The sequence below is a fragment of the Pongo pygmaeus genome, chromosome 12 (genome assembly GCF_028885625.2).
Source record: "Pongo pygmaeus isolate AG05252 chromosome 12, NHGRI_mPonPyg2-v2.0_pri, whole genome shotgun sequence".
NCBI lineage: Eukaryota > Metazoa > Chordata > Mammalia > Primates > Hominidae > Pongo > Pongo pygmaeus.
This window is the reverse complement of record NC_072385.2, coordinates 38,814,182-38,841,705: the sequence shown is the minus strand read 5'-3', so window position 1 is coordinate 38,841,705 and position 27,524 is coordinate 38,814,182. Positions and strand designations below refer to the sequence as shown.

Sequence of the window (27,524 nt, the reverse complement as noted above, 5' to 3'; positions counted from 1 at the left end):
CCGGCCTTTTTTTTTTTTTTTTTTTTATTGAGCTTGCATAACTTTTGAAAGGAAAAGAAATAAGCAGTCTTCCAAAAAAGCATTAAACCAGGCTTAGAAAAATGATTGTTAATTTTAGAGAAGGATTTTTTGCTTGGGGAGGGAAAAAAAGGATTCATTACTTTTAGAGAAGGCCCCTCCTTCTAATATAAATCTTTTTTTCTTTTTGAGACGGAGTTTTGCTCTCGTTGCCCAGGCTGGAGTGTAATGGCGCCATCTGGCTCACTGCAACCTCCACCTCCCAGGTTCAAGTGATTGTCCTGCTTCAGCCTCCCAAGTAGCTGGGATAACAGGCACGCGCCACCACCCCCGTCTAATTTTGTATTTTTAGTAGAGACGGGGTTTCTCCATGTTGGTCAGGCTGGTCTCGAACTCCTGACCTCAGGTGATCTGTGTGCCTCGGCCTCTCAAAGTGCTGGGATTACAGGCAGTGAGCCACCATGCCCTGCCTAATATAAATCTTTTTATTTTTATTTGAGACAGAGTCTCGCTCTGTCACCAGGCTGGAGTGCAGTGGCGCAATCTCAGCTCACTGCAACCTGTGCCTCCTGGGTTCAAGTGATTCTCCTGCTTCAGCCTATCATGTATCTGGGATTACAGGCACACACCACCATGCTGGGCTAATTTTTTGTATTTTTTAATAGAGACGGGGTTTCACCATGTTAGCCAGGATGGTCTCGATCTTCTGACCTCGTGATCCACCCGACTCGGCCTCTCAAAGTGCTGGGATTACAGGCATGAGCCACCGAGCCTGGCCTGTAAATCTTTTAAAAACACCATTGATAGACAGTTCACATGTCAAGTACTAATATTTAAAATGCTCAGTAGAAACTTCTGTGTTCATAAGGAATGGATTAGTGAAAATTAATGGATTTAGTGAGGTTCACTAGGTAATACAAACATTAAAAGGTTCTTACAGAAATTCTCAAGTAACTGATAGTTTTTATTTTTATTTATTTTTTTTGAGACGGAGTCTCACTCTGTCGCCCAGGCTGGAGCACGGTGGCACGACCTCGGCTCACTGCAAGCTCCGCCTCCTGGGTTCACGCCATTCTTCTGCCTCAGCCTCCCGAGTAGCTGGGACTACAGGCACCCACCACCACGCCCGGCTAATTTTTTTGTATTTTCAGTAGAGATGGGGTTTCACCGTGTTAGCCAGGATGGTCTCAATCTCCTGACCTCATGATCCGCCCACCTTGGCCTCCCAAAGTGCTGGCATTACAGGCATGAGCCACCGCGCCCTGCCAATAGTTCTTATTTTTAATGGAAACTTTAAAATTTATCTGTCTGTGTGTCTATTAGAGTCTTGCTGTGTCACCCAGGCTGGAGTGCAGTTGTGTAATCGTAGCTCACTGTAATGCTGAACTGGGCTCGAGCTTCCCAGAGTTCTGGGATTATAGGTGTGAGCTACTGTGCACAGCCTAAAATTTTCTGATATGTAGTTTTGGGAGGCAGAGTCTCACTCTTGTTGCTCTGGCTGGAGTGTAGTGGCACGATCATAGCTCACTGTATCCTCGAACTCCTGGGCTCAAGCGATCCTCTCCTGCTTCAGCCTCAGCTCAGTAGCTGGGACTACAGGTGCCTGCCACCATGCCTGGCTACATTGTTAAATTTTTTGTAAAGACAAGGTCTTGCTATGTTTCCCAGGCTGGTTGGTCTTGAACTCCTGGCTTCAAGTGATCCTTCTGCCTTGCCCTCCCAAAGTGCTGGGATTACAGGTATGAGCCACCACACCTGACTGTGAACTTTTAATAATAAAAAGTTAGTTTCCCTCTTAATCCATTCACTCAGGTCTCCTTTCCTAGATGACAACTACTGTTAGGAGTTTCTTGGGTGTTCAGAAATATTTTTTGCATATGCAAATGTGCAATACATTCTTTCTCTGCTTTTAAAAAATATTGTGCCTCAATGTGGGTGTGCTTTACCTATTGCCAGATGCCTTGCTTTTCTAAATGTTTCTTCATTGTTCCACTTCAGCACAGAGATACCTACCTCAGTCTTTAACTACCACATATTTCTGTAGAATATATATAATAGAAACATCTTAGATGCTTGTATTTTATTTTATCAGTTTATTTTAAAGCTTAATGATCAAATGATTATAAGCATAAAATGTAGGTTATGTGCTGGCATTTGGGTATTTAAGAATTAGCTGACTTTTATGGCAAGATTTTCAGACTCTTAATCAGAGGAATACTGTGGTTCTAGTAAGTACATCTGCATTGCAGCTAGGTATTTAACAAAGTATCTTGAAACCTTTTAGTTAAGATGAGGAAATAGCCAGGCGCGGTGGCTCACGCCTGTAATCCCAGCACTTTGGGAAGCTGAGGCGGGCGGATCACTTGAGGTCAGGAGTTCGAGACCATCCTGACCAACATGGTCAAACCCCATCTCTACTAAAAATACAAAAATTAGCCACACATGGTGGCGGGTGCCTGTAGTCCCAGCTACTTGAGAGGCCGAGACAGGAGAATTGCTTGAAACCAGGAGGCGGAGGTTGCAGTGAGCCAAGATCTTGCCACTACAGCACTCCAGCCTGGCGACAGAGCGAGACTCCATCTCAAAAAAAAAAAAAAAAAGGAAATAGTGAATTGAGATGATTTGATTGAGTGGATTCACAACTAATTAACTGGTCACAAATTCAGCTGTTGAATAATTTTGTAAAAGAGGCCGGGTTTATGAATTGAGGTCAGTTTGAAAACAAAAAGAATGATGTCAACATTTTGTTTCTTATTTTGTGTGCTCTTTTCAACATATAGATGACAAACTTTGACATGATGTTTAGAAAACTTGTGAGTAAAAGGATAGGCGATACGAATATTTCTAAAATTCAAAATCAGAAGCTTTTAGGTTCATAAATCATATATTTTGAAAAATGAGCATGTTTGGAAAGAATTATATATACATGGTTTAAAATTCTGGCGGCTCTTAAGAATATGCTATGAAGACTCCTTTCTGTTCCCTAGTAATTTACTTTCTCCACTCCCAAAGAAACTAATGTTATTGCTTTCTTGTGTATTCTTCAGGAAATGTTGTATGCATCTCCAAGTAAACACACATACATCCCCTGTCTTTAAAAGAAGGAGGAAAACATTTGAAGATTGCATTTACTTTATTTCCATTAACTGTATCTTGGAGATATTTCCATGTCAGTATATATAAAGGGCATTCTCATTAGTTTGGATGCTTGCATATTATTCCATTGTATGGATGTACTGTAGCTTTGGAGTTTTTAAAACCAGGGTCCTAAAACCAGGACATTAGCTTTCTTTTACTTTTTTTTTTTAATGCTACTTCAAGTAATTTAGCAATGATTAACTTGTGCCATGAATTCCTGAAAGAATTGCAGTATCAAAGTATATCTGTGCATTTATAATTTTTAGAGCTGCTGCCAAATATCTAACCCTAAAGAGGTTGTATCAAATTACATTTCCACCACCAATTAAGAAAGTGGTGATAGAATTAAAAGCCGATGCTCTAGTCACCCATATAGTTACTTTTGGCATGTTTCTAGTAAGTGGGTATTGCCTATGACTGGACATTTTCAGTGATGGACATTCATTACTTTTCAAGATAGCCCAGTGCATCTTTAGGTGGTTTGGCTCTTGGTACTTCCTTATATAGAATAAAAATATTCTTCAAGTCTTCTACCTGTTGGTCTTGTTTCTTCTTTTGATGATTGCTTTTATAAAATAATTTTAATATTTGAAGGCAGCTGTCATGTTTTCCCTTCGCCATTCTATTTATCATGTTTTTTTGTTTTCACAGGTTATTACATTAGGATCTCTTTAATTTCCTGGTTGTCCCATTTATTCCAGTGCTATCCCATATTATACATACTCTGAAAATGTGTTATCTACAATGTGGCATTTCCAAGTGTCATTTCACCTGTACTTTTTAAAGTAGGGTGTCATATCTACTCAGCTAGGACAACATCTGCTGTTGTCCTATTTATGCAGGGTAGAAAAGTAATGTAATTAAATTTTCCATTTCTCTGAATATAACATGAATGTGCTTTTAGTAGAAACTAATTTCTCAGAACTGCTCCGTGTATGCTTTTTTTTTTTTTTTTTTTTTTCTTTTTTTGGAGATAGGGTCTCACTCTGTCTCCCAAGCTGGAGCACAGTGACACGATCATGGCTCACTGCAGCCTTGATCTCCTGGATTTAAGTGATCCTCCTGCCTCAGCCTCCTGAGTAGCTGGGACCACAGGTGTGTGCCACCACACCTGGCTAATTAAAAAATACTTTTTTTTAGAGATAGGGTCTCACCGTGTTGTTCAGGCTGGTCTTGAACTCTGGGCTCAAGCGATCCCCCCAACTTGGCCTCCCAAAGTGCTGGGATTACAGGTGTGGGCCACCATGTCTGGCCGCTCTTTTTTTTTTTTTTGAGATGGAGTCTCGCTCTTTCACCCAGGCTGAAGTGCAGTGGCACGGTCTTGGCTCACTACAACCCCTGCCTCACAGGTTCAAGCTATCCTTGTGCCTCAGCCTCCCGTGTAGCTGGAATTAATAGATGTGTGGCACCACGCCTGGCTCTTTGTTTTTTTTTTAATTATTTTTAGTAGAGACTGGGTTTCACCATGTTGGCCAGGCTGGTGTCGAACTCCTGACCTCAAGTGATCAGCCCGCCTTGGCCTCCCAGAGTGTCGGATTACAGGTGTGAGCCACCACGCCTGTACCTGGCCTGTCTTTCATAGGTTATATAAATTCCTTGGTTCCCAGTTTTTGCAGTCTTTTCCAATTCAGTTTAGTTAATGGTTAACTCTTTATTCATTATCAAAAAAAGTACAGTGTAATAGATAAGACCATGTTACTATTAGAAGTATGGGTATCATCAAATTAAGATTTTTGATTCTAAAATTATTAGGTTCCAAGACCAAAGATTAAATTAATAAAAGGTGAAGCTGGACAAAATCTGCTGGGAATGTTGGCCTGTGACCGACTGAGCCAATCAGGTAATAGTAATATTAAACTAATTTGATTTAAAAAGAAAAAGGAATTTCTGTTAAGGCATATCTTATGATAAAATCTTCATCTGTCCAGGAGATAATTTATCAAAATTATTTCTTTTTGCCGTATCAGTTAAGAGCAATAGGTATGGAAGAGATGCGAAGAAATAGCACATTCTTTAAAAAAAATGAATATTTGATATTGTGTGTTCCTAGGTGGAGAGGATTTCTTAACTCTTTCTTTATCTGGCTGCTAGAGCCTCTATCCTGAATATTTAGTCACTTCCTGAACTAAGTATAATTATTGATTTGCCAACCATTTAACACCAGCTGATTCTAAAAACACTGCTGTGGGGATATAAAGATGAAGAAGATATGGATCTGTCTTAAAGAGCTGAGAGCATAGTGAGGAAGATAGAAGATATATACTTACCCCTATATTAGGCTCTTGGAATTTGTGGATTTTTTCCCCCATTTTTGGCTTGGGATGAATCCTAAAGGTCTGTTGCATATTACCTGTGATTTTGCTAAGATACAAACTTTAAGGTAGTTAGGTGGCCATTGAATCAAGCAGTGAACTGAAGAAACATAATGCTTTCTATAAGGAGCAGTTTTGATATAAAGTTGGATGAATTTTGTAAAGAGCACAAGATGTAATATTAAAGTTATTATAAGCTTTGGTATATAGTTAGGCTGTTGGCCAAAGCTCACATTGCTCTTTTATTCCACAGCCCACTTTTTTTGTGGGAGTTAGGCTTTCAATCCTTAAAGTGACTTTCTACTTTTTTCTGTTTCTCTTTTTCTTCTACCCTTGCAGGGCTCTCATAAGTGCCTTTGCATGGTCACAGTTAGATAAAAATTGCCTATATATTTTTTATGTCTTTGATCTGGGCATCCCGAGGGTGCCTCTGTAAGTGTGCTGAGACACAACTGTGTAGTGGTAACCAAACGTAATTGCCCAGCAGAATTAACTCGAAGGAGGGTTTTTAAAAAAAGTTCAATTGAAATATAATTCGTATACCATACGCTTCACCCATTTAAAGTGTACAGTTCAGTGGCTTTTAGTATGTTCATAGAGTATTACCATTGTCACGACAATCAGTTTTAGAAGATTTTCATCACTCCATGAGGAATTCCGTACCTATTAGCAGTTACTCCCCATTTTACTCAAACCTCTCAGCCTTGGCAACCGCTAATCTGTCTCTGTAGGTTTGCCTATTCTGAACATTTCACATAAGTGGAATCATATAGTATGTGGTCTTTTGTGACTGGCTTCTTTCATTTAGCAAGGTTTTCAAGGTTCATCTGTGTTATAGCATGTATCAGTACTTTATCCCAGGACTATGATTTTTTGATTGCTTACTGTAAACCTATGGAATAAAAATCTCTGGGAACGAGGCCTGGAAATAATTCTTTTTTTTTTTCCCCTGAGACAGAGTCTCACTCTGTCGCCCAGGCTGGAGTGCAGTGGTGTGATCTTGGCTCACTGCAAGCTCTACCTCCCGGGTTCACGCCATTCTCCTCCCTCAGCCTCCCCAGTAGCTGGGACTACAGGCGCCCGCCACCATGGCCGGCTAATCTTTTTTTTTGTATTTTTAGTAGAGACGGAGTTTCACTGTGTTAGCCAGGATGGTCTCGATCTCCTGACCTCATTATCCGCCCAGCTTGGCCTCCCAAAGTGCTGGGATTACAGGCATGAGCCACCGTGCCCAGCCGGAAATAATTCTTAAAAGCTGTTCAAAGGAGGATTCTGATCAGCCAGGTTTAGAAATCAGTGTATCAGATCAGAGAATAAGAGCTTGTCCCTGTTCTCCTATGGCCACTTAAATCCAGACCTTTTCATCTAAAATGCAAATATGTTTGGCATTTTTCATACACATTCCTGTCTTTTTTCCCCCTTCTGCTGTCTTCTGTAGATACTGAGAATATTAAACCTGTACTCTTTTCATTTTCTACATAAGCACCCGTTTTGTTGTCCAGCTGTATTTTTTGGGTTGGAGGGTTAGGTCTGCAATAATCATGTTATTTCCCCTTTGGGTATACAAATGAGACAATGTGAGCAAATACAATCTGTATTTTTAAAGTGATGGAAATAAATTTTTTTTTCAGGGCACATGTTGCTAAACTTAAGTCATGGCAAGCAAGATTTTTTAAAAGAGGTTGTTGAATCTTTTGCCAACAAAAGCGGGCAGTCTGCATTATATGATGCTCTGTTTTCTAGTCAGTTACCTAAGGATACATCTTTTCTTGGTAGCGATGATATTGGAAACATTGATGTACAAGAACCAGAGCTTGAAGATTTGGCTAGATATGATGTTGGTAAGTTATATGTTTCAGAGGAAACGGTCTCTGTCTTAATTCTTATAAATTGCCCATAATCTTATTACCCAGAAATAATGACTTAATATTTTCCTGTATTCCTTTCGTGTGTGGGTTGGGCTGGGGGGAGTTTGAATGTGGTGCTGTTGGGGTGGCATGTAGTTTTTGTTGTTGCTGTTGTTTTTGAGACCAAGTTTTGCTCTTGTCCTCCACGCTGGAGTTCAGTGTTGCAATCTCGGCTCACTGTAACCTCTGCCTCCCGGGTTCAAGTGATTGTGCTGCCTCAGTCTCCCAAGTAGAGGGATTACAAGTGCCCGCCACCACGCCCGACTAATTTTTTGTATTTTTAGTAGAGACGGGGTTTCATCATGTTGGTCAGGCTGGTCTCAAACTCCTGACCTCAGGTGATCCACCTGCCTTGGCCTCCCAAAGTGCTGGGATTACAGGTGTGAGCCACCGCGACCAGCCTTGTTGTATTTTGAGACAGGGTCTTGCTGTGTCACCTGGGCTGGAGTGTAGTGGCATGATTGTAGGTCACTGCTACCTTGAACTTCTGGGCTCAAGGGATTCTCTTGCCTCAGCCTCCTGAGTAGCTGGTACCATAGGCACATGCCACTCTGCCCACATAATTTTGTTTTTTAATTGGTAGAGACAGGGTCTCCCTTTGTTGCCCAGGCTAGTCTCGAACTCCTAGCCCTAAGCCCCCCAAAGTGTTGGGATTGGGCCCGGCACAGTGGCTCATATCTGTAATCCCAGCACTTTGGGAGGCCGAGGCGGGCAGATAACCTGAGATCAGGAGTTCGAGACCATCCTGGCCAACATGGTGAAACCCCGTCTCTACTAAAAATACAAAAATTATCCGGGCGTGGTGGCATGTACCTGTAGTCCCAGCTACTCGGGAGGCTGAGGCAGGAGAATCGCTTCAACCCGGGAGGTGGAGGTTGCAGTGAGCCAAGATCACACCGCTGCGCTACAGCCTGGGCGACAGAGCGAGACTTCATCTCAAAAACAAAAAGTGTTGGAATTATAGGCATGAGCCACTGCATCTGGCCATATTTTTCATCTAAATGGTTGTTTATGTATGATTTATCTTGCTTCCTTCATGAATTCTCTCCCATAGTCTCTGTATTAAAACTATAAATATCACTTTTATTGGCAATATAATCTTTTTTATGAAGTAGTCATAATTTGCTTGCTACTTTCTGTTATTGGGCATCCAAGTTGTTTTCAACTTTTCCACTGTTAATAATCATACTCTGATAAAAACTTCAACAAAAAGTGTCTTCATTGCAAGTTATTTCCATAGAGATACCTAAAAACAGAATTACTGAGACAAAGGACATGAACATCTTTAAGTCTTGCAAATTGCCAAAATGACAGATTATACCTCTTTATGCTTCCAGAAGCACATAACCTTTTCTTTTCTTTTCTTTTCTTTCGAGACAGAGTCTCACTCTGTCGCCCAGGCTGGAGCGCAGTGGTGCAATCTCGGCTCACTGCAACTTCCGCCTGCCAGGTTCAAGCAATTGTCTTCCCTCAGCCTCCCAAGTAGCTGGGACTACAGGCACGTGACACCATGCTCGGCTAATTTTTTGTATTTTTAGTAGAGACGGAGTTTCACCATGCTGGCCAGGCTGGTCTCGAACTCCTGACTGCGCATAATCTTTTCAATATTGACTTTCTTATAGAAAAACAGATTTCTTTACTGTACTGATGGATTAATATAGTGATGTTCCATTGCTTTAATGACTTAAAGGAAAACCCATTGTTTTGGGGTTTCTTATTAGGTTAGGTGTTCTTTATTTGGCTTTTGTCAGTTGATTTTGGTTTATTGAGTTCTAGTCAGTGTCATTTTTTAAGATGGACTTAAACATTCTTCATCACTACTATTTTTATTAAAATTTCTAGAAATAATCAAGTGAGAATGCATTTAATAAGAACATGAGATTTTGCCTAACATAGAATTCCCTCCAGCTTTGATATAGAAAAGCAGTTATATAATTAAGATATATATATAATGTGAATTGCTTATGTTGGCAAAACTAATGGCACAAAGAAAAATTTCAAACCCTTAAGCCAATTTTTTAATTTGATTTTAGGTGCTATTCGAGCACATAATGGTAGTCTTCAGCACCTTACTTGGCTTGGCTTACAGTGGAATTCATTGCCTGCTTTACCTGGAATCCGAAAATGGCTAAAACAGCTTTTCCATCATTTGCCCCAGGAAACCTCAAGGCTTGAAACAAATGCACCTGAATCAATATGTATTTTAGACCTTGAAGTAAGCAAAGATTTTAACAAATTAAATATTCTGAATTTTGTTTAATTTTTTTTTCTAACTTAACTTTTCCTTAAATAAAACAGGTATTTCTCCTTGGAGTAGTATATACCAGCCACTTACAATTAAAGGGGAAATGTAATTCTCACCACAGCTCCTATCAGCCATTATGCCTGCCCCTTCCTGTGTGTGAACAGCTTTGTACAGAAAGACAAAAATCTTGGTGGGATGCGGTTTGTACTCTGATTCACAGAAAAGCAGTGTAAGTAGTAAAACAAAAATATTGCTGTCACTTAGTGCATAGGTTTTACCAGGGATTTAATCCTCATGTGAAGATTTAATTTGTCATGTGACCTATTAACATATATGTATGTAAGCGCTGAACTGTGTATTTAGAAAGCAATTTTAGTAAATTGAACTATTTTTTAGACGTGGAAACGCAGCAAAATTGAGACTTTTAGTTCAGCATGAAATAAACACTCTAAGAGCCCAGGAAAAACATGGCCTTCAACCTGCTCTGCTTGTACATTGGGCAAAATGCCTTCAGAAAATGGTGAGTTTTAAAGTATAAGCATATTTAAAGAACATTACCTTAATTTTTTAAAATCATGAACTTTTCATTGAAAGTTTTTTTGTTCTGAAAACAGCAGCTTGGTCATATTATGACAGATGTGTTTTTTATTGCTGCAAAATAGTTAATGTAGTTAAATATAAGCACTTAGAGGAGCAGTACCTGGCACACAGTGAATGTTACATATTAGCTGAGCTGTTACTGTTATTCCTTAATAATTAAGTTCTGATAATTATTCAGCCTGAAAAATTAAAAAAAAATTAGCACAAGGCTTTGTAGGTAAGACCATTATAGATCTTTCTAAATATTTAAGGTGTGTTTTGTGTCACCATTAGGTGTAGATGGTCAGCCTTTTGAACAAACTGACACTACAGAAGAGGCAGGTTTCAGCTATCTAAAAATGGTAACTGTTAAAAAGTAGTTTGGATTGCTACGTTAGGGTGGTATCATTAGAAGCGTTTAAAAGTTGAGTGTAGAGGCCAGGTGCGGTGGCTCATGCCTGTAATCCCAGCATGTTAGGAGGCCGAGGTGGGCAGATCACAAGGTCAGAAGATCGAGATCATTCCTGGCTAACATGGTGAAACCCCGTCTCTACTAAAAATACAAAAAAAAAAAAAAAAAAAAAAATTAGCCGGGCGTGGTGGCAGGCGCCTGTAGTCCCAGCTACTTGGGAGGCTGAGGCAAGAGAATGGCCTGAACCCAGGAGGCGGAGCTTGCAGTGAGCCGAGATCACGCCACTGCACTCCAGCCTGGGCTACAGAGCGAGACTCTGTCTCAAAAAGAAAAAAAAGTCAGTGTAGAATGATCACTGGTATTAAGGTGGTTTAGTTATTACAGTATTTGGAAGCTGAACAAATGACTATTGAGGTACCATTTGGTTTTGACTTGAAATTTTAGCCAGTTCTTACAACTTGTAAATGAACTTTAGATCTAATCATGCGTGTTCCTTAAAGTTGTGTGCTTTTAACTTTCTTTTTTAGGGCAGCGCTCTTAATTCTTTTTATGATCAACGAGAATACATAGGGAGAAGTGTTCATTATTGGAAGAAAGTTTTGCCATTGTTGAAGATAATAAAAAAGAACAGTATTCCTGAACCTATTGATCCTCTGTTTAAACATTTTCATAGTGTAGACATTCAGGTAACAGAGTTCCTTTATGAATTTATTGGAGATGGGAATTTCCAGTTTATAAACAAAGACATGGAGCTATAAACTGCTTAAATTAATTGCCTTGTTATTTAATGGTAATCTTGTTTTCTAAATTCACTAGCTCTCACAAATAAGATATGACAGAGAAGAGTAATGAGATGTTTGTCTCTTAAGATCACATAAAATCTTTGGAAAATCATTTGGGTTTTATATTCTGAGTATAAACAATTTGACTAAAAACTATTCTGTGTGTTTAGGCATCAGAAATTGTTGAATATGAAGAAGACGCACACATAACTTTTGCTATATTGGATGCAGTAAATGGAAATATAGAAGATGCTATGACTGCTTTTGAATCTATAAAAAGCGTTGTTTCTTATTGGAATCTTGCACTGGTAAGTAGATGTGGTACTTGAGCTACAAGTTTTATTTATTTATTTATTTATTTTTAAAAGATGGGGTTTCTCTGTTGGCCAGGCTAGAGTGCAGTGGCACAATGTTGGCTCACTGCAACCTCTGCTTCCCAGGCTCAAGCGATTCTTGTGCCTCAGCTCCCGAGTAGCTGGGATTACAGGCATGAGCCACCATGCCTGGCCAAGCTAAAAGTTTTTTGTTTTAAAAACCTAATGATTTCATAAAAGCACTATTTGTATAGATTTTTCACAGGAAGGCAGAAGACATTGAAAATGATGCCCTGTCTCCTGAAGAACAAGAAGAATGCAAAAATTATCTGAGAAAGACCAGGGACTACCTAATAAAGATTTTAGATGACAGTGATTCAAATCTTTCAGTGGTCAAGAAAGTAAGTAGCAGGTTGTTGTATGTACGTTCTTACTGATAACCCACTGGTCAATGTTTTTGCGTTGGTCTTATATTTTGGTAATTTCAAAAATACTCAGTAATATGTTGTTACTAATGCACAGAAGGGATGTGTGTGTCTAAATGCTTATATTTGCTTGCTTTGTCTTAGGTTTGGTGTGTCTTTTTAAACTTGAGAATCTAGGTATATGCTCTTAAAAAGTACTTCTTGGGGAATTAGAAAAGATTTCTAAGATAAGACATTGATTTTGTTATCTTAGCAGTGTAATCAAAACAAATATAGCCTCAGGACTGATTCTTAATGAACTTTGCTGAAATTGAAAGTTGTTGCTGACAACTTAAGAGCATTTCTTCTCATCCTCATCAGCCATTATGAACGCCCTTGTTTTCTTGCTGTCAGCTGTTTGAGATTGTCATGATGATGTTAAATTATGTTCAGTCTTCTGAGTGTTTTGTTGATTAATTTGTGTTACTACTCTTTTATTAGGATTTATGTTGTCTGGTGTATTGTAGCATCTGTATTTCTATCACCATTGAAAATCAGTTAGAAAACATCAGTAACTTATTTTGTTCACTTGGAAAAGCTTTCCAAGTTAACATTCCTCTACAATTGTCATGGTTAACAGAAGTAATAGAAAGAGCATGGACTTTAGAATCAGAAGATGTTAGATTGTACAACACTTTTCTGTGTTCATGAAGAAAAAAATTATAGAATAAAGACAAAAAAATAAAAATAATAATACAAAACAACAAAAACAAAGAAAAAAGATAATTAAAAAACACTTTCACATGTATTATTATTTAAAATGTAAAGTGCTTATTAAAGTGACAAAAATGTAAATAAGATAAAATATATCATTTTAGAGTTTTTACTTTTGGAATTTTTTGCAAACGAAAGCCCTTAATTAATGTCTTTTTAGTTGCCTGTGCCCCTGGAGTCTGTAAAAGAGATGCTTAATTCAGTCATGCAGGAACTCGAAGACTATAGGGAAGGAGGTCCTCTTTATAAAAATGGTTCTTTGCGAAATGCAGATTCAGAAATAAAACATTCTACACCATCTCTTACCAAATATTCACTATCACCAAGTAAAAGTTACAAGGTAAACAGGAAAGAATGGAATCATTTCATTGTGAAATTGTTTCTGTTCTAAGTGTTTTAAATGCTGTTTTGTTATTTTTATTTTTTTTTAGTATTCTCCCAAAACACCACCTCGATGGGCAGAAGATCAGAATTCTTTACTGAAACTGATTTGCCAACAAGTAGAGGCCATTAAGGTAAGTCACTTAATTTCTCTAGCTGTACTTTTTATTCCAAGATTCCTTCCTTGGCCACTCTCTCACTTTTTTTCTGAAGCTGGTGAAAATGTCCCCCTGCCATCCAAATAGTATGGCAAGGGGACATTTTGGTCTTTTTATTTTTTTAAAGACAGGGTCTTGTTCTATTGTGTAGGCTGGAGTACAGTGGTATGATCACAGCTTACTGCGGCTTCGACCTCCTAGCTCAAGAGAGCCTCTTGGCTCAGCCTGCCACGAAGCCAGGACTACAGACAGTCACATGCCACCAGGCCCAGCTAATTGTTGTATTTTTTGTAGAGACGGGATTTTGCCATGTTGCCTAGGGTGGCCTTGAACTCCTGGCTCAAACAGTCCTCCTGCTTCAGCCTCCCAAAGTGCTGGGATTGCAGGCGTGAGCCACTGTGCCCAGCCTACATACCTCGGTCTTGACCCTTTACCATATTTTGTTTTGTTTTGTTTTGAGATGGAGTCTCACTCTGTTGCCCAGTCTGGAGTGCAATGGTGCGATCTTGGCTCACTGCAAGCTCCACCTCCCAGGTTCAAGCGACTCTCCTGCCTCAGCCTCCCGAGTAGCTGGGATTACAGGCACCCGCCACCACGCCCAGCTAATTTTTGTACTTTTAGTAGACACAGAGTTTCACCATGTTGGCCAGGCTGGTTTTGAACTTCTGACCTCAGGTGATCTGCCTGCTTTGGCCTCCCAAAGTGCTGGGATTACAGGTGTAAGCCACCACGCCCAACCCTTTACCATATTTTTGAAAGTACTTTATGTGTCTCTCTCCTCATCTTCCACAAAATTTGAGACCTTCAAAGGTAGAAACTGTTTTATTTAAAATATAAGAGTTCCTGGCACAGAGAAGTTTCCTGAGTGATCGAACTGCTACACTGTACTAATCATACTCTGGTCTATGAGTTCATTCCCAGATTAGCTGTGGATTACATGTGTTTCAAATATATAGCTAGGAATTGAAAAGTGGTCTGAGCTTCAAAAAGTCCTACTATATTTTAATACTTCCATATGAATTTGACTTAATTATGTAAGGAAATAGTTATGTATATATATCTTATTTTAACAATAGGGTTCAAAGGAGCTTGACTTTTTTGGAATTGGAAATAAAAGTAGGTTCTTTCATGCTTATCAGGCAAGAACTAAATTACTCATACTGCTAAAGTTACATCAAAGATATGCTGATGTGTGGCGATTATTACAGTGTGATCAGCAGTATTTGCAACTTAAGAGAATACTATTTGGTGGGGAAGACATTTTTGAATTTGCACAAAAATTTTGAATGTTAATTCTGTGTAGTCGTGTCCTATGACAATTACATACAATTTTGACTTAACATACAGGTTTCAGGCTCCCAGCATTGTATTCTGTGGAAGTATAGTGGAGCACTAGTCCATGAGCTTGAAAAGCTTGGTACTAGTACTGACTCTGCCATTAATTAATGATCTTGGGCCAGTCACTTCCTTTGTGACTGTTTGGCTTCTTGTCTTTAAAAACAAGAGAATTATTGAAGCCAGTTCTCATCACATTGAATGTTAAAAATTACAGTTACAGCAGTGATTGCAAATTCAAAGCTCTGGTGCGGATACCAACAGTGACCATAAAGTTTTCTAGGTGATTCCACTAGTTTCTTATTTCTTGGATGTGTATGTGTAGCATCTGGACTAGGCACTGTAGATGGATGAGTGGGGGAAATTTTATTTAGCTTGAAAATTGAGATAGTTTTGGACCTCATGGTTAGGTCTTTCTGGGAAATTTCTATTTGAAACACTTGTGGAAAAAGAAAGCCGACATGCTAGATCTGTCCCTGACCTCACTTGTTAGAAGTGGTCGGATTCCTGGGCTGATACAGAGAAGTTTGAAACTTTTCAAAATTTACCTGTTTTCTGATACCACTACAATTTCTTTGGAAAAACAATTTCCTGTTAAGTGTTTTGTAAGGGGACATTTTGTAGGTTCTAGGGTTGGGTATGGTGCTGTCATTTAGTTTTCTTCAGCAGAGATCAGGTAGCCACATAGCTACACTAGACGGCATTGTATCTATCTGCCGTCTTGTCAAGGCAGCAGAGTTGTGTTAAGGAACCATTTTTGGAGTCAGATCTGGTTCAAATTCCAGCTGTTATTCCCTGCATCCCTTTCTCTCATTTTAAGATAGGAGCTAATATTGTTTACCTAACAGTGTAGATAGTATAAAAATTAAGAGTTTAAGTGCATTGGACATATTATTATATACATAATAAATTTCTCTGCAGCTACTACTTTTTTCCCTTTCCTGGTGGAGCATTTGAACATCACTTTGAGAATGAGTTGTATTTTGTTTCAGCACGGGGTTAAGTGAAAAGCTAATTTGGGGAGGTGATTTGGAATGTCAGGTAGTCCAGATTGCAGTGTAGAAAGAACACACTGAAAGGATGGTCAGTGTAATGTTAGAGGACTGTGAAAGTTGGGGAAAGAAATTTAGTTTCTAGGTACTTGTTTTTTTTGAGCAGGGAATTGTCTTGGCTGGAGGTGAACATCAGAAAGGTTAATGTAGGCAAGTGTAGAATGGAAATGAAGGTGTGATCATTTAGGAGGTTATTTGTTTAGGTGAGAGAGTTAATGAATTAGGTTTTGTATTAACGAATGAAAATGGGAGCAGATAAATTTTTAACAAATTAAGAATCATATTTTAAAATCAGCACCAGGTACCTAGAACTCATTGGCAAATAGAAACTTTCAAAAGATATAATCAGGTCCGGGCGTGGTGGGTCACACCTATAATCCCAGCACTTTGGGAGGCTGAGGTTGTGGATCACTTGAGGTCAGGAGTTCAAGACTAGCCTGGCAAACATGGTGAAACCCCATCTCTACTAGTATACAAAAAATTAGCCGGGCGTGCTGGCTGACGCCTGTAATCCCAGCTACTCGGGAGGCTGAGGTGGGAGAATTGCTTGAGCCCAGGAGGTGGAGGTTGCGGTGAGCCAAGATTGTGCCATTGCACTCCAGCCTGGACGACAGATCGAGACACCATCTCAAAAAAAAAAAAAAAAAAAAAAAAAAATCAGTTATTTAAATTTAAAAGAGTAAGCTTTCCCAGCACTGTTTCTGGCATGATATAATTAAATGTTTAAAATTATTTGATTTTTTTTTTCTTCCAATAGAAAGAAATGCAGGAGTTGAAACTAAATAGCAGTAACTCAGCATCCCTTCATCGTTGGCCCACAGAGAATTATGGACCAGACTCAGTGCCTGATGGATATCAGGGGTCACAGACATTTCATGGGGCTCCACTAACAGGTGAGCTGGCAAGTGGATAATTGCATATTTTAGTAAAACTACTTTACTTCCCTCTTTTAAGTAGATAACTTGTGAAATCACCTTGTTTATATATGTTTGTTAATATACATGTCAACGTCTGTTTATATGTTACTTCAAAAGCTGTATTTGGTGTTAACGGAGATTTTTATAACCCCAAGCAGAAAAAACGAGCTGTATGTGATCACGTGTATATAAAGGCTTAAAGAACACTTAATCCACACCTCAGATGAGCTGAGATGAGATTATTCCTTAAATTGAAAAATGTTAATGAATAGAGTTATGCACTAAGAAATGCTTAATTAAGAACCTACATCTCTGGGGAATTATTTTGATGATAATGATGAGAGGCAGGACATTATATAGGAAATCTTACTTAATTTGAAATATTATGGTTATATAAAGAAAGAAAAGGAGTTTGGACCTGAATCATACTGGGTTTTTAAGTTCTGCTCTATCACTTACTATAATAGCTGTGTAAGTTAACCTGTCTGAAATGGGGAGATAATACTTGCCTTACATAATTACTATGAGCATTTGTGTATGTGCAGGTGGGCGTGGGTTTGTATCAGACATTTATTAGAGTATACAGTAAACAGTTAATGAACTAAGGTTACTAATAGTGTTTACTGTGGGTTGGCTATGTGCAAAAGTGCTTTGTGAATGTAATTTTATTTAATTACAGTAACTTAGAATGGCCGGTACCATTATTAATCCCTTTTTTATAAATAAAGAAATGGGATAAAGAAAGGTTAGGTAACTTACTCATTATTTATACGGCTAGTTATTGATAGAGCCAAGATTCACACTCCAGTGGTGTAACTCCAAAGCACTTTCCAGTATAATACATTGCTCCCAGGCAGCCAGAAATAACAAAATTGTTCCTTTTACGTACGACAGACTTCTGAAATGGTAGTAGTAGTGCCCTTTTTTTTTTCTCTTTTTAGCCCAGGAAAGATTTAGAATCAAATCTAGTTTAGATTAGCACATTTGTGTGATGGTTCATATAGTTAAGGCAACCCCACTAGCCTTTTGTGATAGTATCTTCTCAACACAAGCAAAATAACAGAAAATCTTTGTGAAGTCAAGCTTATTAAATGTCATAAGTCATAGATAAGTATATGAAATGTCTAACGTTCAAACCTTGTTTACTTAAAACCTTATACATCATATTGGTCCTTGTAAGAGGATAAACGAACTGGCTAGCCTTTTCTGGGGCTTTTTTAGTGATGTGTGCAGTCAGTTATTTGGTGCCTTGTGGGTCATGTTTCCATTTCTTCTGTGTACAGGCATAAAAGGTCTTCTGTTCTTATACAAGCATGTAAATACAACATTCCCATTGTCTCATTTTATTCTTGCAATGACCCTATGAAATGTGTAGAAGCAGCACATCCTCATTTTACAATTGAGAAATATGGAGACTCCAAATGGATTATTTACAGGTTCACAAAACAGCTTTGTGGCACTGAAAGGGCGAGAGCCAAGATCTCCTGGTTTCTGTTCCTGTGTTCATAGATTTTTTCCTTAAGAAAAGTAAACATATATCAAGATGGTCCTTGTTTTTTTTAAAGTAAGATGATTAAAATTAAAGATTAATGAGCTCATAGGAGATACTCAGAAGTACTGAACAGGGTGAAGAAAACTAAAAACTAACTACCTTATTAACATTTCTTATATTTGAGAGCATTTCCTTCTGGTTCTTTCTCTATACATATAGTATTTTTTATGAGATTGTTACCATGTTATTATGTTGCGTGTAGATGAGCTAGCCTGTTTTTTAAATGTTACTTTAGTTCTGAGCATTTTTAAACTTAAATGTTTTTTGAATATTAATGAGTTCATGGTATCCCATCACATGGAAGTACTATAAATTCTGTTCCTTTATTTATGTTGTTTCTGGTTTATGCCATTACAAATTCTAGGACACTGTCCTAGTTTTGTAGGGTATTCAAAATATTCAGTTTGTGCTCTTACCACTAGTATCTGATAGTGCCATCTTCGCACTTTTGCTAATGCTGACTTACTAGTTTATAAAATCCTTTGCCAATTTGTAGGAACAAAAGTGATATCATTTTTTAAGGTTTTTTAATACTAGTCATGCTCAACAATTCATGCAAATGGCTGTTGGTAGTTTTGCCATCTTCAACGTGGGTACCTTCCAGTTGTTTGGTTTCTTGGTAAAACTCACACAAAACAGTTGGAGAAGAATTTGTATATCAACATGAATGTTAATGTGATTTTTTAAAAGCCAGCGAACACATTTGTGTTCCTTGTGAGATCCTTTGCATGAATTTGTCAGGTAATTTTTTTGACCTGAACATTCTCATAATAGCTTCAGTTTGCACAATGCAACCTCGTCATTTTGCGGATTTTCAAGGCTCACTTCAAAAACATGTTCCTTGAGGCCTATTATATTTCTTTCCTAAATTGTCTATTCATATGGTGCTTTTAAAAATTAGATTATTTTTAGTAGATTTATTAGAGCTCTTTAGTTTTTTTCCGCACAGTTTAGAGTCAGTAGTCAATTAAAGTCCCTACTTAAACTTCAGACTAAGATTTTTTTTTTAAATTTAAAATTATATTTTTTCTTTTTGCTTTCATGTAGACAGACATCTTGCAAGACTTTAAGATTCTTGGGCCATTTCTGTCAGGTTGTTCTGTGTTCTGTGCCTGCTTCCTCCCCATAGTAATTTCAAAATAGCTATCCTCACCTCTGTTAGGTTTCCAAAATCAAACTTGGGCTTCTGGCTAGCCTTTTCTCGGTCTTGATTTTTCAGTGCTTTCCAGAGGCAATTGTTTGGAACCTCTTGGCACAGTTTCTGTTTCTTCTTCCATGTACACGCATAAAAGGTCTTTTGGTTGTTTTCTGGTAAAACTATCATAAAACAGTTCAAGCAAATGACTATTGGTAGTTTTGTCGTTAACATGGGTGCCTTCTAGTCGTTTTGTTTCCTGGTAAAACACACAAAACAGAGGGAGCAGATAGTTTGTACATCAGCATGAGTGTTGATGTGCTTTTTATTTTAAGCCAGGGAGCACATTTTATGTTGTTTATGACATCCTTTCCATGAATTTGTCAGGTGATTTTTGAGCTGAACATTCTCAGTAATAGCTTTAGTTTACAAAATACAACCTAGTCTTTCTGCAGATTTTCTAGGCCCACTTCAAATGCATTGACCATCAGATGGCATCTTGGTTCCTTACGTCCTTTCTGTGACTGAATGTCCATAATTCCACATCATACTGATCTTTCTTAGAAAAGGCAACAGTTACTTTCTTCTTTATTCCTTTTTTAATGCTTGTGAGGTAGTTGTTCTTGTTGATCACAGTGATGCTATTCTCTTATTCTTCATGTCATATTTAGCAATTTTTTTCTAGTTTGTCATTTGATAATCTTGATTGGTGTATTTTGATGTACAGAAATTTAAAATTTATGTAGTTAAATCTTTCTTTAATTTCTATTGCTTTTGTATTTATAGCTCTTGCCTAGATAGTCTTAAGTGTAGTATAGACTTTAACAGTGTTTTCTTTCTTTTTTTTTTTTTTTAGCTGCAACTAGTGGCCCTTCAGTATGTTATAGTCAGTCACCAGCTTATAATTCCCGGTATCTTCTCAGACCGGCAGCTAATGTTACTCCCACAAAGGTAACAAAGGAATAATTTATACATTTATAATTATTTCCTTTTTAAATTGTTTAGGGTTCCTTCAAATAAATTCAAGAGAGCAGTAGTTCAGTATTAAAATTTTATGTCCCTTAAAATGTAGATATTTTAAATTTATCTCCAAATACAGAAATTATACTTCTTAGTCACCTTATTTTTGTGTTACAATAAGTGTGAATATTTAGAATATTTTAAAAATGGGAGTGGTGGTGGTGGATCCTTCATCATTCTGTTTTAACAGAAATAGAACTGTAATGCCCTTGCTGACCCACTATGTGGTAAGTACTTTCGGGCCTGATACAGCTATATGTATAACAATTGATTGAAGACTCAATATTACAGTGGTAGTTGAATGTGACAGCTTTGAGGACAGAGTGTTGGGGTGCATTTAGACCCTTGCTCTTCTGCTTATTTTGACCACAGGCAAGTTTCTTAACCTCTCAATGCATCAGTTGCCTCATATGTAAAATGATAATAATAATACCTTAATTCATAGGGTTTTTGGGGATATTAAAATGAGATAATAATGTAAAGTGCTTAGAACAGTGCCCAGCTGGCACATTAATAAATGCTCAATGAATGTTATCATCATCATCATCATCATCATCATCATTATTGTTAACATCATTTGATAAATTGTTTAGGAATGAAGAAGGTATTTATTTTATGACTTTAGCTGTAGATTTTAAGATGCTATAATTAATTTTCATTATATGCCAAGTATATATGCAAGTATCTTTGTAGTAATGTGGTTTCTCTTAACCTACTTATGCCTAGTGCTCCATTATTGGAACACTAAGCTTATGGGAGTTATTTATATCCTACTGCTCAAGGTCATTGCCAAGGTCTGATTTTTCACACAGAAAATTTGCAGCCTCTGGCATAAATGGGTTAATGATGTGTACTACATCCCCTAATGAGATCTTCTTCACTTCATATTCATGTTTGAAGTTTGTGAGAATTGGTTTGCATTTAGTTATCTGTAGTTTTGTAGACAATCTACAAAATGTTTTAACTTTCTGTCTTTTAGGGCCCAGTCTATGGCATGAATAGACTTCCACCCCAACAGCATATTTATGCCTATCCGCAACAGATGCACACACTGCCAGTGCAAAGCTCAGCTGCTTGTATGTTCTCTCAGGAGATGTATGGTCCTCCTGCATTGCGTTTTGAGTCTCCTGCAACAGGAATTCTATCGCCCAGGGGTGATGATTCCTTTAATTACAATGTTCAACAGACAAGCACAAATCCACCTTTGCCAGAACCAGGATATTTCACAAAACCTCCAATTGCAGCTCATGCTTCAAGATCTGCAGAATCTAAGGCTATAGAATTTGGGAAAACTAATTTTGTTCAGCCCATGCCGGGTGAAGGAATAAGGCCATCTTTGCCAACACCAGCACACACAACACAGCCAGCTCCTTTTAAATTTAACTCAAATTTCAAATCAAATGATGGTGACTTCACATTTTCCTCACCACAAGTTGTGACACAGCCCCCTCCTGCAGCTTACAGTAACAGTGAAAGCCTTTTAGGTCTCCTGACTTCAGATAAACCCTTGCAAGGAGATGGCTATAGTGGACCCAAACCAATTCCTGGTGGTCAAACCATTGGGCCTCGAAATACATTCAATTTTGGAAGCAAAAATGTGTCTGGAATTTCATTTGCAGAAAACATGGGGTCGAGTCAGCAAAAGAATTCTGGTTTTCGGCGAAGTGATGATATGTTTACTTTCCATGGTCCAGGGAAATCAGTATTTGGAACACCCACTTTAGAGACAGCAAACAAGAATCAGGAGACAGATGGAGGAAGTGCCCATGGGGATGATGATGATGACGGTCCTCACTTTGAGCCTGTAGTACCTCTTCCGGATAAGGCTGAAGTAAAAACTGGTGAGGAAGATGAAGAAGAATTCTTTTGCAACCGCGCGAAATTGTTTCGTTTTGATGTAGAATCCAAAGGATGGAAAGAACGTGGGATTGGCAATGTAAAAATACTGAGGCATGAAACATCTGGTAAAATTCGCCTTCTAATGAGACGAGAGCAAGTATTGAAAATCTGTGCAAATCATTACATCAGTCCAGATATGAAATTGACACCAAATGCTGGATCAGACAGATCTTTTGTATGGCATGCCCTTGATTATGCAGATGAGTTGCCAAAACCAGAACAACTTGCTATTAGGTTCAAAACTCCTGAGGAAGCAGCACTTTTTAAGTGCAAGTTTGAAGAAGCCCAGAGCATTTTAAAAGCCCCAGGAACAAATGTAGCCACAGCATCAAATCAGGCTGTCAGAATTGTAAAAGAACCCACAAGTCATGATAACAAGATAAGCAAGGCTCCAAAGAGGGGATTTGAAGGAATGTTCATCAGGAAAGGACAATGGGACTGTAGTGTTTGCTGTGTACAAAATGAGAGTTCTTTCTTAAAATGTGTGGCTTGTGATGCCTCTAAACCAACTTATAAACCTATTGCAGAAGCTCCTTCAGCTTTCACATTGGGCTCAGAAATGAAGTTGCATGACTCTTCTGGAAGTCAGGTGGGAACAGGATTTAAAAGTAATTTCTCAGAAAAAGCTTTTAAGTTTGGCAATACAGAGCAAGGATTCAAATTTGGGCATGTGGATCAAGAAAATTCACCTTCATGTATGTTTCAGGGTTCTTCTAATACAGAATTTAAGTCAACCAAAGAAGGATTTTCCATCCCTGTGTCTGCTGATGGATTTAAGTTTGGCATTTCGGAACCAGGAAATCAAGAAAAGAAAAGTGAACAGCCTCTTGAAAATGATACTGGCTTCCAGGCTCAGGATATTAGTAGCCAGAAGAATGGTCGTGTTGTGATTGTTGGCCAAACAAGTAGCACGTTTACATTTGCAGATCTTGCAAAATCAACTTCCGGAGAAGGATTTCAGTTTGGCAAAAAAGAGCCCAATTTCAAGGGATTTTCAGGTGCTGGAGAAAAATTATTCTCATCACAATGCGGTAAAATGGCCAATAAAGCAAACACTTCTGGTGATTTTGAGAAAGATGATGATGCCTATAAGACTGAGGACAGCGATGACATCCATTTTGAACCAGTAGTTCAAATGCCTGAAAAAGTAGAACTTGTAACAGGAGAAGAAGATGAAAAAGTTCTGTATTCACAGCGGGTAAAACTATTTAGATTTGATGCTGAGATAAGTCAGTGGAAAGAAAGGGGCTTGGGGAACTTAAAAATTCTCAAAAATGAGGTCAATGGCAAACTAAGAATGCTGATGCGAAGAGAACAAGTACTAAAAGTGTGTGCTAATCATTGGATAACGACTACAATGAACCTGAAGCCTCTCTCTGGATCAGATAGAGCATGGATCTGGTTAGCCATTGATTTCTCTGGTGGTGATGCCAAACTAGAGCAGTTGGCAGCAAAATTTAAAACACCAGAGTTGGCTGAAGAATTCAAGCAGAGATTTGAGGAATGCCAGCGGCTTCTGTTAGACATACCACTTCAAACTCCCCATAAACTTGTAGATACTGGCAGAGCTGCCAAGTTAATACAGAGAGCTGAAGAAATGAAGAGTGGACTGAAAGAGATCAAAACATTTTTGACAAATGATCAAACAAAAGTCACTGAGGAAGAGGATAAGAGTTCAGATACAGATGCAGCCAGTGCCTCAGACACAACAATAAAACCCAATCCTGAAAACACTGGGCCCACATTAGAATGGGATGACTACGATTTAAGGGAAGATGCTTTGGATGATAGTGTTAGTAGTAGCTCAGTACATGCTTCTGCATTGGCAGGTAGCCCTGTGAGAAAAAATCTTTTCCGCTCTGGTGAGTCAACAACAGGATTTAACTTGAGTTTGAAATCTGCTTTGAGTCCATCTAAGTCTCCTGCCAAGTTGAATCAGAGTGGGACTTCAGTTGGCACTGATGAAGAATCTGATGTTACTCAAGAAGAAGAGAGAGATGGACAGTACTTTGAACCTGTTGTTCCTTTACCTGATCTAGTTGAAGTATCCAGTGGTGAGGAAAATGAACAAGTTGTTTTTAGTCACAGGGCAAAACTCTACAGATATGATAAAGATGTTGGTCAATGGAAAGAAAGGGGCATTGGTGATATAAAGATTTTACAGAATTATGATAATAAGCAAGTTCGTATAGTGATGAGAAGGGACCAAGTATTAAAACTTTGTGCCAATCACAGAATAACTCCAGACATGACTTTGCAAAACATGAAAGGAACAGAAAGAGTATGGGTGTGGACTGCATGTGATTTTGCAGATGGAGAAAGAAAAGTAGAGCATTTAGCTGTTTGTTTTAAACTACAGGATGTTGCAGACTCGTTTAAGAAAATTTTTGAGGGGGGAGGGGGGAGGGATAGCATTGGGAGATATACGTAATGCTAGATGACGAGCTGGTGGGTGCAGTGCACCAGCATGGCACATGTATGCATACGTAACTTACCTGCACATTGCACACATATACCATAAAAGCAAACGTATAATAATAATTTTTAAAAAAAGGGTAATTAAATTAGAATAAATAAAATAATATGTTCTTTTTGGAAAGCTTAAAAAAAAAAATTTTTTTTGATGAAGCAAAAACAGCCTAGGAAAAAGATTCTTTGATAACACCTCATGTTTCTCGGTCAAGCACTCCCAGAGAGTCACCATGTGGCAAAATTGCTGTAGCTGTATTAGAAGAAACCACAAGAGAGAGGACAGATGTTATTCAGGGTGATGATGTAGCAGATGCAACTTCAGAAATTGAAGTGTCTAGCACATCTGAAACAACAACAAAAGCAGTGGTTTCTCCTGGATTTAGTTTTAATGCACCTTTGAAAAGTAACAATAGTGAAACTAGTTCAGTAGCCCAGAGTGGATCTGAAAGCAAAGTGGAACCTAACAAATGTGAACTGTCAAAGAACTCTGATATGGAACAGTCTTCAGATAGCAAAGTCAAAAATCTCTTTGCTTCCTTTCCAACGGAAGAATCTTCAATCAACTACACATTTAAAACACCAGAAAAGGGTAAGTACTTTGTTGTTAAGTTAAGCACAGTTTTTCTTTCTTTTAATGTTTAGCTTGATGCAGACTCTTTGTAGGATACTAATGTTGGGATATAAATGATGCTTTGTGAACACCCCCAAAATATTTGAGCAATTTTTTTTTCTCCCTTAATAAGTTCACGGTGAGTTTTCAAAGAGCAAGAGAACTTAGTTTAAGACATTTCAGTAACTGGAAGATACTTCTATCATGCTAGGGCAGAGCAAAAGAACTCAGTACAGTATACGGACTCATGCTTGAATCATGCGCATTAACGTGAGTCTTTTTTTAAAGTGTTCATTTTCATTTGTTCAGTTTCTTTTGCCACTCAGAAAACATGATATTGAGGCTGGGCACGGTGGCTCACTCCTAGAATGCCAGCACTTTGGGAGGTTAAGGTGGGCAGATCACTTGAGCTCAGGAGTTCGAGACCAGCCTGGCCAACATGGTGAAACCCTGTTTCTACTGAAAATACAAAAATGAGTTGGGCATGGTGGTGTGTGCCTATAATTAGCAGCTACTCAGGAGGCTGAAGCAGGAGGATCGCTTGAGCATAGGAGATGGAGGTAGCAGTGAGCTGAAATCATGCCACTGCACTCCAGCCTGAGTGACTGAGTGAGACTTTGTCTCCAAAAAAAAAAAAAAGGAACATGATATTGAGATGTTCTCATTTTATATGTTGTATGTCAGTCTTGCTCATTTATTAAATGAGCAAAGAATGAAACTACAGGGATAAATGAATATGTAAGACAATCAGATTGGTGGTATAAATTGAGGGATTCTGGCTTTTTATGTTTTAAAAGCATATTCATTTTGTTTCCCAAAATGTTAAAAAATATTCTTTATTTTCTAGGATTTAATTTTAGCCTTTTTAAATCTAATCCCGTGGACTTTTGGACTAGCACCCCTTCCTCACAGCCTGAGAGCAAAGGTATAGAACTAGCATTCTCAGTATGAGATAACAGCAGTTTTTAGCAGCTGGTAGCTCTTAGCAAAGTATTAATAACTGTGGCTGTATGAAATTAAGTACTTACCACTACAACATGCATGTTAAAGAATGCCAGTTTAAGCAAAGTACCTTTTGACTGGTGGCATGACACCCTTGTTGGTTTGTTTTTTAAAAATGTACTGGGATGCTGATTTGTAATGTACTTCATTGCTCTGTTATTTCAGGTCTGCTCAGTGAAGACCTATGTTTTATCTAATGTTTATCTTTAGCCACTAACGTCTGCCAGTATTCAAATGTAGTGGCAACGGCATGTATACAATATGGAAGAGTGTCCCTGTAGGGCTGTTCTTTTGTGCATGGTTTAGAAAAATGTTGTATTTGAAAATGGACCCCATTTTTAACAGCCAGCATTCTACAGCTTGCATATTATATATGTTGCACAGATCATTTTTAGAAGTGTGGCTACTAGAGTGGAAGAAGAAGTGGGATCTGTTGAAGGCCTTCAAGAACAGGTTAGGGAAGTGAAATCTCACCATTAGTGACCAGTAACACATCTTAGCCATGTCAGACAAGTACAATGATAAAGTAACAATCTCTGAATCTTTTTTTTTAAGTATACCAGTTTTATTACTAGCTAAGGTAGCTCTTAATCTTTTATTTTTAAAGATACGGTCTTTGAGAAATGTGAAAAGTGTTAACTTAAAAGTGGATGTATACTTGCGTACAGTTTCTGTGAGCTCTAGGTTAGGAATCCCTGACCTAAGAATGAATGTGCCTATACACTACTGTAGAACATAGAGCCTTATTCTGTTTTGAATGTGATAACGTCATTGTCCCAAGGGACCTTAGAAATGAAGACTTTAGACATGAGTAAACTGAGGCCAAGAGAGGCTGATTTACCCAAGGTGTCTTTACTGAGTAATAGCAGAAGTGGAACAAGAATCTGTATCTTACGGTGTACTGTTATTTCTCCTAGCTAGGAAATGATACTAAGTTTTTGTTTATAATGAAGGAGAGGGGCCCTCTCCCTCCCCCTCCCTCTCCCTCTCCCTCTCCCTTCTTCGGTCTCCCTCTCCTTCTTTTTTCGATCTCTCTCTGTTGCCGAAGCTGGACTGTACTGCCGTGATCTTGGCTCGCTGCAGCCTCCCTGCCTCAGGCTCCTGTG

General features: G+C 38.3%; 1 protein-coding gene across 10 annotated transcripts in view; it reads left to right on the top strand.

Moving 5' to 3' along the window:
• The window catches only part of LOC129028448 (E3 SUMO-protein ligase RanBP2-like), a 121,563-nt gene that overhangs the window by 81,291 nt on the left and 12,748 nt on the right, over positions 1-27,524 (top strand). For 5 of the 10 annotated variants that reach the window (XM_063648513.1, XM_063648511.1, XM_063648512.1 and 2 more), the window contains 13 exons: positions 4,909-4,996; positions 7,100-7,309; positions 9,409-9,590; positions 9,674-9,849; positions 10,017-10,140; positions 11,139-11,297; positions 11,564-11,701; positions 11,962-12,108; positions 13,046-13,225; positions 13,317-13,400; positions 16,569-16,704; positions 20,272-20,366; positions 21,415-25,395. In XM_063648513.1, the coding sequence (XP_063504583.1) occupies positions 4,909-4,996; positions 7,100-7,309; positions 9,409-9,590; positions 9,674-9,849; positions 10,017-10,140; positions 11,139-11,297; positions 11,564-11,701; positions 11,962-12,108; positions 13,046-13,225; positions 13,317-13,400; positions 16,569-16,704; positions 20,272-20,366; positions 21,415-24,765 (5,070 nt within the window). In that variant the 3' untranslated portion in view covers positions 24,766-25,395. Of the gene's footprint in view, positions 1-4,908; positions 4,997-7,099; positions 7,310-9,408; positions 9,591-9,673; positions 9,850-10,016; positions 10,141-11,138; positions 11,298-11,563; positions 11,702-11,961; positions 12,109-13,045; positions 13,226-13,316; positions 13,401-16,568; positions 16,705-20,271; positions 20,367-21,414; positions 25,396-26,263; positions 26,342-26,802; positions 27,349-27,371; positions 27,391-27,524 lie in introns of those variants that run through there. The other 5 variants (XM_063648507.1, XM_063648510.1, XM_063648508.1 and 2 more) reach the window with 5 other exon arrangements.